The sequence below is a fragment of the Montipora capricornis genome, chromosome 4 (assembly GCF_036669925.1).
Source record: "Montipora capricornis isolate CH-2021 chromosome 4, ASM3666992v2, whole genome shotgun sequence".
Lineage (NCBI taxonomy): Eukaryota > Metazoa > Cnidaria > Anthozoa > Scleractinia > Acroporidae > Montipora > Montipora capricornis.
This window is the reverse complement of record NC_090886.1, coordinates 37,300,412-37,310,411: the sequence shown is the minus strand read 5'-3', so window position 1 is coordinate 37,310,411 and position 10,000 is coordinate 37,300,412. Positions and strand designations below refer to the sequence as shown.

Here is a 10,000-nt window from a genome sequence, read left to right as displayed (position 1 = left end):
TGGCCCGCGAATGAACCGCCTCGACGACGGAGTTATCATGAGAGAGCGCCAGCTATCCGCCATTTTGTTTGCTGTTACAGTTGCTTCCCTGATCACTCTCTTGCCTGTTATAACATATATATGTCTGGATTTGTTCCATCCTGATCTCACTTCGCCGAAAAGTCCTGTAAAGTTTCACCTGCGAATGTTCGCGCTAACATGTTTCATATCAAACTCGTTGGTAAATCCCATCATCTACGCCATGCGCATGCAAGGCTTCCGCACCGGCGTGAGAAATTTACTTTGCGGTGGCGCTCATGCTGATGCAAACATGGCCGCTATTCCACTTTAAGAAAACCTGTAGCTTGCCCTTGATAGTGAACTGGAGCAATTTCAAGTTGAGGGTTTTGAAATTCAAACTGACCAATCGGCAATCGTAAGAGGCGCGCGCAATGTAGTGAGCCAATCCGAAGTCGATGTAGATTCCAGTGGCACGAAAACGCACGAGAGCGGGCTTTTTGGATCTTTATCTTGCCTCTGATTGGTTGGTGAAGAAAGTGAGGTACTCTATAGTTCAATCATAAGGCATAGCGAAGAAGCACTTTTAAGGATTCAACAAACTCTGTCTATGTGCCATTGTAAAGCAGTTAGGAGAGTTATAACGATCGAGGACTTGAGACAACAGTTTCAGAAAATTTTAAGATCGTTGTTCATAAAATCATACGTAAAACCGAATTCGACAGAAATGTTATTGCTCATTCAAAACTCTCTCAGATCTCTTTAAAAGGCTAAGGAGAAGTTTTTATCGCATCATTGATTTCTTTCTCACATTACGAAGCAAGTTTTTAATTTTCAGGGGAAAAGTAACGATACCATTTACGCCTAAAAGAATATAAACCAATCAAACTCTGGGAAATATCGTTAAAAATTAATAAATAGTAATGCTGGTCATTCAGTTTATCCCATGCTCGGCCTATGCATGGCTGATAAACGAACATGTTCTTGTCCACTGCAGCGATAATGTTTGGAAGAGTATGGTGAACTGCTTTTGGTGTTCCCAACAAGATTCGAAAGACCGGATAATCATCATACTTCACCGATCATTTAACTTAGTAATGTAGGACATACATTTACAATGTGTATCTAATAGTTCTACTCTGCCGGAAATCCGAGCTAAAATAATTAAAGGTTTGTATGTCTGTATGTACACTATGTTCAAGGCAATCTTCGGGAAACTTGGGCATAGAGCCATGACCATAAAGTCATCCTCCTTCTGGCATGGATCAGAAAATTTTCGGAATTTAATTCTGGAAGTTTGATTTACCTCGTGATTTTGACCTGGGCCCGGTTGTTCAAAATCCTATTAACGCTAATCCCAGATTAAAAATTAACCAAGGAGTTTATTTCTCCACTCCCAAATGCTGTTTAACGCTGATTTTCGGCAAAACTTTATATTAGAAGAAGTTAATCTTGAAAAAAAAAATTGAACAAAAGAAACTTTTACCAAAAAGTTAAAAAAAATGAAACAAAAGTTTACACTAATCCTGGATTAAGTTAATCGGCTTTCGAACAACCGGGCCCTGACGTTCCGCAATTTTGAAACAACCATTAGGGGTCATTGTGGAATGCGCGGTGGCCTCATGGTTAGCGCGCACGACTCAGAATCGAGTGGTCCGGGTTGGGGTCCTGTGACGGTTCGCGATCCCCTGGGTCTTGCAAGATTGCGAGGATGCACTTTATGTGCAAGCAGTTTGCAATGTATTAAATGTTATTATTATACGTCTGACTCACTATGATATCATGCTCAACCTCATCCAATAATTGTTTACTATACGTATAAATGAATCCATTGAGGGGTGAGCACCAAAAACTGTTATCAGTCCTATAAGCGGACAACAGGGAACTACTGTGAACACTGGACATCTAGATGGAAGACACTATGTTTCAGCACTTCAGTTAGATTATTATTATGACAGTATTTCAGGTTATGAAATCAGCGGTGTTACCAATGTCAGCAATTATTCAGAGCCTGGTAATCATCGATTAATTAACGATGGCCAAAAATGATGTGAGTGTCAGTAATAATTTCTACAAAGTAGTGGCAAAAAAGAGCTTACATGAGAGAATCTATCAAGCGGAAGAGACAAAATCACTTGAAGAGTAAGCAAAGAGCAAAACGCCAAAAAAAAATCTGAAAATATTTAAGCAGCAAGGGAATAGGAAAAGAAAAGCAATCCAGAACATATCAGAGACCTAAACAGAAAAGCATAAAACCATTTAAGGGAAGCTATGCAGAGCTCAAGGCTAAACCAAACTGAAATTTGTCAAGGTCAAGACTCTATTAGGCATTCCATGTCAAAAGTGATTCAGTCTTTTTCGTGATAAGATAACACATGGCCCTGAATATGTATGCACTTGCTGTGATCAGTTATGGTTCAGATCATCTGTTTCTAAGTGTAACAGTATCAAGTATAGTGATAAATATTTGCAAGGTTTATTGAAGGAATGTATAACTGGCACAAAAAGTGTTAATATTACTGAATGGATCTGCTCTACTTGCTAAACCTGATGAAATTAACAATATGACCTGGCAACAAAAATCAGACCTTATTCAAAATTAAGGAAAGGTTACGTTTATACAAACGTTGGCCGTGTAGCACTTCACATTGCACTATATTCAGTTAACTCTTATTCAAAATTACCCTGTCATTTGTGCAACGAACTTTGAACACATGGTACAGCTCTTTACAGAGGATGTGTTAAGGAGTAATCTTATGCCTATTGGAGAAATGGTATACTTATTTCACAGGGTTGAATTACAGCAAAGGGGATTGCCTCATATACATGCATTATTTTGGGTATCTAGTCGCATATGAGAGCCCACCATGCTGTTACACAATTATCCAACTATCAATGCTAATGCATAAAGAAAACTTTAGCCTGCCAATTTTAAACAATCGCGGTAACTTTCATATCCACGAGTAACGACAATGGCACTTTGATTATTATAAATTCAACAGAAATTGCTAGATCGATTAAAGGAAGGACTTACAAAAACCCTTCAGCTATGAAAGACTTTTAATCCAGCTTGAGTACTGTTTTTTGTAAATCGTGCACGTCGCTGGTATTAAAAGTAGAAAAATTCCTCTCGGTCACTTATATGTTGTTTTCGGCCCGTCTTTGTCGCGTTCCCTTATTTACTATAGTAACTTTGTTGAGACAGCACATAATACAACTTGGAAATTATAATTTTACTGCTCTTGTCGAATTAGAACAGAATGATCTTCACGAGTGTATTCTTAATCTTTTCAGCCCCAAGGGATCCGTAAAGGGATACCTTTTTCACGCTTCAGGTAGCTTGCGTAGCGAGGGTTCCTGTTAAACAGAAGAGCTTCGAAACGATTTTCCGGAAACTGGCCGCCCGAAAGTTGGGGCAAGAGACTGAGGGAACGCTTGCAAGAAGACCCCCTTTTTTGAAAAACGCCCACCTCTTAATGGTTGACTTGACACACGCTGATTGACGTCTTATTAACAAATTAGCCAATAACAGATGTTAGTGACATTTCGAGTTGCGTTATGTTATGTAGGCCCTGACAATTATCACGTGTTTAGGTCATGTGACGTTGTTGAACTCGGACAATTATGGAACTTGGCTCGAGACTTGTCGAAATTTGTCGAAATAGTTTTGTTTCGTTAAAAGCTTACAGTCTAGGAATAGAAACTACAATTTGGTCCTTCGGGAGCCGGATCTTTGCATCAGTGTAACGATTGGACTGTAATCGGAACCAGTATTGTGGAACTTTTAAGGCACTCGTTAGAACGTGGGAACATTTGGCAGGAATTATATCGAGAACTAAACTCGAGGAATTATGGATGGAAAAATAGAAGAGTTAAAGAAGGCAAAAAGAACCCTCAAGACAAGTATTACGAAGCTTCTGAACAAATTAGCGACGGAATTATCGACGAAAACGCCAAACAAGGAAAATGTCACTGAAAAGCCACAGGACATCGACAAGCGACGGGATGAATTGTTGGAGCTGTTGGACTCGCTTCAAACCTTGTACGGAGAAAATAAGCATGCATCGCTGGCAACTTCAACAGGTGATGAAGCGGATAAAATGATAGATCGTGTGGACAACGAGACAAAGGAAGCTCGGCTTTTCTTATCGCAAAGTAACAGCAAGGAAAGCGAACTCAAGGAAATAACACATTACTCGATCGGCACATTTAAGGGCGCACATGGCAAAGATGGTCACGTGGTCGATGCCAACAAACAGCTCATCCCAAAGTTTTCGGGCGACAAGAAAGAATATCAGTCGGCAGCTTTTTCCAGTTGTGTGGATGAAATAAATTTGTCAGCTCAGTTTAAAATGTTGCGGCTCGAAAGTTGTTTAGAAGGAGAGGCGGCCGAAACGGTGAAAGGGCTTGGTTATTCGGATCATGCGTACGAAGCGGCTAAGGCAAGGTTGAATCGAAAATATGGGGGAAACAGGAGACAGGTTCAAGCCCATATCGATGAGCTACGTAAGATGAGGCCAGTAAACGCTGATAATCCAAGAGAGCTAGAAAGATTTGCCGACATAGTGGAGAGGACTGTGGTTTCTTTAAATGAAAATAAGAAGTATATTCTGACCTGGAAGGAGGAACACTGTATGCAATTGTGCTGGAAAAGCTTCCTCACGCTCTACTCAGCCAGTACTACCGATGGATTAAAGAAAAGGGAAGCGTGGAGTCTCTTGAAGAGCTGCGTGGCTCGGTTGCTGAGGAAGCAGAGTACCAGGTACAAGCATTAGAAAATAAGCATGGTTTGTCCAATGTTGGAAGTGTACGAGGAAAGAGCTCAACTAAGTCTTACTTCGGGACCACAGAAGAGAAAAGTGATCGTCCCTGTAAAGTGTGCAACCAAAAACACTCAATTTAGAAATGTGATATGTTCAAGGGAATGAATATAGAAAGAAGTGGGAGACGGCGAAGAAATTTGGACTGTGTTTCCGTTGCTTGGGGAAAGGGCAACTTGGTGACTCATGTACTTGGAACAGAGTGTGTGGAATTGAGGGATGCAAGGACAGACACCATCGGTTACTTCCTGAGGAGAAAGTAGCTTCTGGGTCCATGGAGGGAAAGGCTGACACACCCATGGCAGTGGAAAACAAGTCCAGTACGTATGAAACAGTGCAAGAACATGCACAGAGGAGTATTGCCTTGCGTACTGTTCCTGTCATTCTGAAATATGGGGAGAGACGCTTGCAAGTTAATTTCTCCTCTCCCCCTCCCCCCTCTTTCTTTTTTGCCCTTGCCCCAATTTTCGCGCTGCCAAAACATCGAAATTTACGCGGAAACCCCACGCAAACGCTTGCTACGCAGGCTAAGGGTGTTACTGCCCAATTTGTGTGCAGTTCGCTTGGCAACATCATGCCAGACCGTCACAAAGAGACTTACCCACTGGGAGCTAATGCAGTTTTGGAACACTGTTACATGGATGATCTGATACCATCCGCACCTACAGTGGAATGCGAAGGAAACAAGAAAGCAGCTTAGCGAACTAGGTGACTTGGCTGGGTTTCATGTCCGTAAATGGATCTCGAATAAACCGGAGGTAATTGCTGACGTTGCGGAAGAAGACAGGACTTCCGCGATAGACCTGGAGAAGAGAGAATTGCCAATAACCAAGACTCTGGGTGTTCTGTGGGCCGCCACAGCTGCCGAATTTTTCTTTAGACACTAGTTACAGTTAGATGGAGTTGAATTCACCAAGAGGAATGTTTTACGACCCATTAGGTTTCTTATCACCGTATGTAATCAGGTCCACGTTGTTGATACAAAAGGCATGGCTGGAGGCACGAGATTGGGATGAACTGTTGCCGACACCTCATCAGCGAGAATGGACAAAGTGGTTTCGAGAATTGGAGGATCTTGAACTTGTGTATATCCCAAGGTGTTTAAAAAACCCAAGTCCTGAGATGGAAGAACTGAGCATTCATACATTCGATGACGCGTCAGAGAACGCATATACAGCTGTAGTTTACGCACGTCATGTGTATGAGGATGGCAATATCACTACTCGATTGATTATTTCGAAGTCAAGGCTTGCACCATTGAAAGCAGTGAGCATCCCCAGATTAGAACTCTTGGGTGCACTCATCGGATTATGATTAACAAGACAAGTTTGCTGAGATCAGTTTGCTCTGCACTTACGATATCTACAAAAGGAGTGACCTATTCGGTGGACAGTATAAATGTGGGGTACTGGATCCAAGGTCAGAGTAGAGAGTATAAACCGTTCATAGCCCATCGTGTTGGAGACATTTTATGACTTCTCCGCTCCTAATCAGTGGCGCTATGTTCTTACGGATGTAAACCCCGCCGACTTTGGAACTAGAGGCGAGACAGTAGAGGAGCACACGCTGACTTATGGTGGAATGGGTCCGAATTTTTCAAGAAGTCAAAACAAGACTGGCCAGAGTGCAAGTTTGACAAGCCAACGTCAACAGAGAACCTTGAACTTAAAGGAACAAAAGAAACAGGGACAAAGGATGCTATCAGTTACCAAATAATTGAAGAAGGTGAAGGAGCGGCTAGAGTCGAAGAAGTGTGGCGATTGGGCCCCTCAAGATTCTCGAAATGGTATCGAGTCAAAACAAAAGGAAAACTGGAAATTGGTTGGTCCGTGAGACAGCATGAGTGCGCCGCTTTACAGAGAATTGTAGAAAATCAGCTGAGCAAAGAGAGAAGGGTGAACTGAAGCCATTGGAGATTCAAAACGCTGAGGAATTTATCATTCGGGAGGTTCAGTCTAAGGTGTATGCATCAGAGATAGAGGCATTGAGAAGGAATAAGGAAATCCTAGGAGGAAGTACTTTGGCACCGCTTAATCCAGTATCAGTTAATGGCATTATGAGGTGCAACACCAGACTACGACATGCGGATGATCTCCCATATGATCTAAAGTGTTCAATCAAACTCCCGAAGAGGAGGAATTATGTCACAGGACTGGTCGTTAAGTACTACCATGAATTAGAGGGTCATCAGATGGGGCTTACCTATACGATTAATCAGGTACGGGAAAAATATTTAGTGGTCCTTGTTCGTGAACAAGTGAAAAGAGTCATGACAGAATGCTTTGAATGTGCAAGACGACTGCGATCAAAGCCAGCAAGCCAGCAAATGGCGCCGTTAGACTGCAGCAATCCTCCAGACCTTTCGAGATCTTTGCAGTAGACTTTGGATGACCTTTCCTAACCTAGCAAGGACGTGGGAGAGTGCGAGCTAAGCGCTATTTGTGTTTGTTTCTCCGTTTGAAGACCCATTTTTGCCACTTAGAGATGGCGTCGTCTTTAGACACTGATGCATTTCTTAACGCCTTTGTTAGAATGACTGCTCGGAGAGGATGGCTGCAGCAAATGTTAAGTGACAATGGAACGAACTTTGTAAGCGCATCGAGGGAACTGCGATACCTAGTCTCTGCTATAGACCACGACAAGATACAACGGATGACCTCCAATATAGGACTGAGTTGGAAATGGAACCCACCTGCAGCGCCACATTTTGGTGGAGTATTTGAATCTATGATCAAGTCAGCAAAACGAGCTACTTTTGCTGTACTCGGTGATGCACAAGCTAATGACGAGGAGTTGGAGACAATCTTCATTGGGGTAGAAAGTCTCTTTAACAGCTGTGAGTGATGACCCTAACGACGACCGTGTCTTGACTCCAAATCACTTTCTGATCGGGCAGACAGGTGGTGATTTTGTACCGGAGAGCGTTGACACCAAGCCATTTAATCCCAGAAAGCGCTTGAGAAGACTACAAGAGCTCATTCGGCACGTGTGGAACCGATGAATGAAAGAATATTTACCGCAGATTTGATCAAGACAGAAATGGTACTTCCGTAACCACAATTTGCAGGTTGGAGATGTTGTCATTGTTATTGATCCTGGAACTGTGAGGTGACTGTGGAATGTTGGGCGCATTGAGCAGACGTACCCTGGCCCTGACGGCCTTGTGCGAGTGGTGAACGTACGGGTTAATGGCAAGACCCTTAAGCGACCAATGACCAGACTCTCCACTGGAGATTCGGGAGACCGAGGATTAATGTGTAATAAGAACATTTCGGAGAACTATGATCTAAAGTAAAGTATTTCAGATTCCCTGTCATTCGGGAGGGGAAAAGATGTTAGTGACATTTCGAGTTGCGTTACATTATGTAGGTCCTGACACTTGTCACGTGTTTAGGTCATGTGACGTTGTTGAACAAGGACACGAACGCTGGGGTTGAGTGTAAGTTCGTTTCTCCAGTTGTACGCTGCTTAGCCGGGAGCTCTTTGATCCACAAACCATTGAGGCGTTCCTCAGTGTCACAATAAGCTTGATCGATTTGGGGAGTCTGCTTGCACAAAGTGGACGATTTAATCGGAGACGGCAACTTCACATTTTGCTGAGGTAAAGGGACATCTGCGTTTTCACGATTTTCTACATTTTCCGATATTTGGGGTTTAATGTCACGGTAAACAGTTTCCTCCTCGGCATCTTCAAAATCTCGCAAACGACTCTTAATACCTTCTGGGTCCCCTTTACCTTCAGTACGAATGTCAAGCTGATCTTCTAATCTCAATTTTTGCACTTCGTATTTGAGTTCTCTTATGCGTCGGTGTTCCTGCAATTGCCTTTCCTGTTCGAGATTTTCAGCTCGCTTGCGCTCCTCTTCCAGTCGGCGTTGAGCTTCTCTCCTTGCTTGTTCAACTTGTAGATCCATGACTGACACGTGCACGCCTCTCACTTTCACTGGCACGCGAGGGTGCAACATGACCGCTGGCTGACTCAAATCGGTGCGAGGGCGCATATTCACTACCAGCCTCTGAACTACCAGCCTCTTTTTTATTTAAATTTCAATGATTTCGAGACACAAATTTGCCCTTTCGGCGGCATTTTCCGTTAGCGTGAGGTGCTCCTGCAATCCTTCAAGTTCCAAAAATGATTCGTATTCTTCCCTGGCCCGCTCGAGTTCTTCAATTTTCACGGCTAGTTTCCTTCGGCTTCTTCACGACTTCAGAAGCCTTTTGGCGAAATAATTTGCTCTTAGCCTTTTCCTTTCGAAAATTGTCAGAACGGCTGGGCCCAACGGGGACACGCATTTCTTATTCGTCCACATATTGCACGTGGTCGGGTTCATGATCAAGTTCATTCCACGACATTTCAACTCACAAACTCTTCATATCAAACCAAAATTCATCAAAGCAAACGTTCAGTGTTACGTACCATGAACCTCGCTCTTCTAAAAGATGTTCCGGAACATATCGGTAGTTTCAAGGCGGTGATTTATTCTCAACAAACGACAACGACGTAATATAACACAAACTCAAAAACAGTACCAAGGTCAGTCCATCACGTGTAACGCAACGTGTCATGTGCCCGAGTTTTGGCACGAACACCTGTTCTTCTTTTTTCTTTTTTTGAATTGAATTTCGTACATCATGACAAACATCTGAAAAATTTAGCTTTTTCCGAATTCTGTTGGCAAAACAGCCATTACATCTATAAAGTTAAAGATATGGCGCATTGACAGTTCTTGTTCCCTTTTCAATGTAAAACCGAGAACCGATTCGCTTAACTTCAACACACGATTCAAAACCTTCCACATCTTCCGCCGTTGTCTCCGTCACGCTAGAACTAACAAGAAACATTTTGGTCCAAAATTTGTCACCTGGCAATCCATTACGACTGTGCCGCACCAATCAGAAGCCCCCGTTCGAGGCCGAACGGGTTTTTCAAAGAATAGGGGGTCTTCTTGCAAGCGTTCCCTCAGTCTCTTGTCCCAACTTTCGAGCGGCCAGTTTCCAGAAAAACGTTTCGGACCTCTTCTGTCGAACAGGAACGCTTGTTACGCAGGTTACGTTTCACGTCTATGAAAGGACAGGGATTTCACTAGTCGAACGATATGAAAGGGTAGGGAAATCTGTCATTTAGGTATTTAAAAGGGCCTTTCATTACTTTCCAATGGAAGGTATACGAAAGGGGTATCTTT

The 10,000-nt window shown here is 42.9% G+C and overlaps 3 protein-coding genes across 7 annotated transcripts in view; all 3 read left to right on the top strand.

The window, feature by feature from the left end:
• Nucleotides 1–779, top strand: part of LOC138046899 (lysophosphatidic acid receptor 1-A-like) — a 390,671-nt gene extending 389,892 nt beyond the window's left edge. For all 5 annotated transcript variants that reach the window (XM_068893507.1, XM_068893508.1, XM_068893510.1 and 2 more), the window contains one exon: nt 1–779. This exon is cut by the window's left edge and continues 630 nt beyond it. In XM_068893507.1, coding sequence (XP_068749608.1) covers nt 1–331 — 331 coding nt within the window. In that variant the 3' untranslated portion in view covers nt 332–779.
• Nucleotides 1–10,000, top strand: part of LOC138046895 (histamine H2 receptor-like) — a 90,413-nt gene that overhangs the window by 56,187 nt on the left and 24,226 nt on the right. The window lies entirely within an intron of this gene.
• On the top strand, nt 5,715–7,197 carry LOC138046642 (uncharacterized). The gene is made up of 3 exons (XM_068893246.1): nt 5,715–6,083; nt 6,359–6,542; nt 6,677–7,197. The coding sequence occupies exons 1-3, from the start codon at nt 5,715–5,717 to the stop codon at nt 7,195–7,197; spliced, it is 1,074 nt and encodes a 357-aa protein (XP_068749347.1).

Coding starts and splice junctions, on each gene's coding strand:
- LOC138046642 (XM_068893246.1), top strand. CDS start 5,715: ATGGAGTTGAATTCACCAAGAGGAATGTTTTACGACCCATTAGGTTTC. Junction 6,084..6,358: donor GGCTTGCACCATTGAAAGCA/GTGAGCATCCCC, acceptor CTTTGGAACTAG/AGGCGAGACAGTAGAGGAGC. Junction 6,543..6,676: donor TTACCAAATAATTGAAGAAG/GTGAAGGAGCGG, acceptor GCCGCTTTACAG/AGAATTGTAGAAAATCAGCT.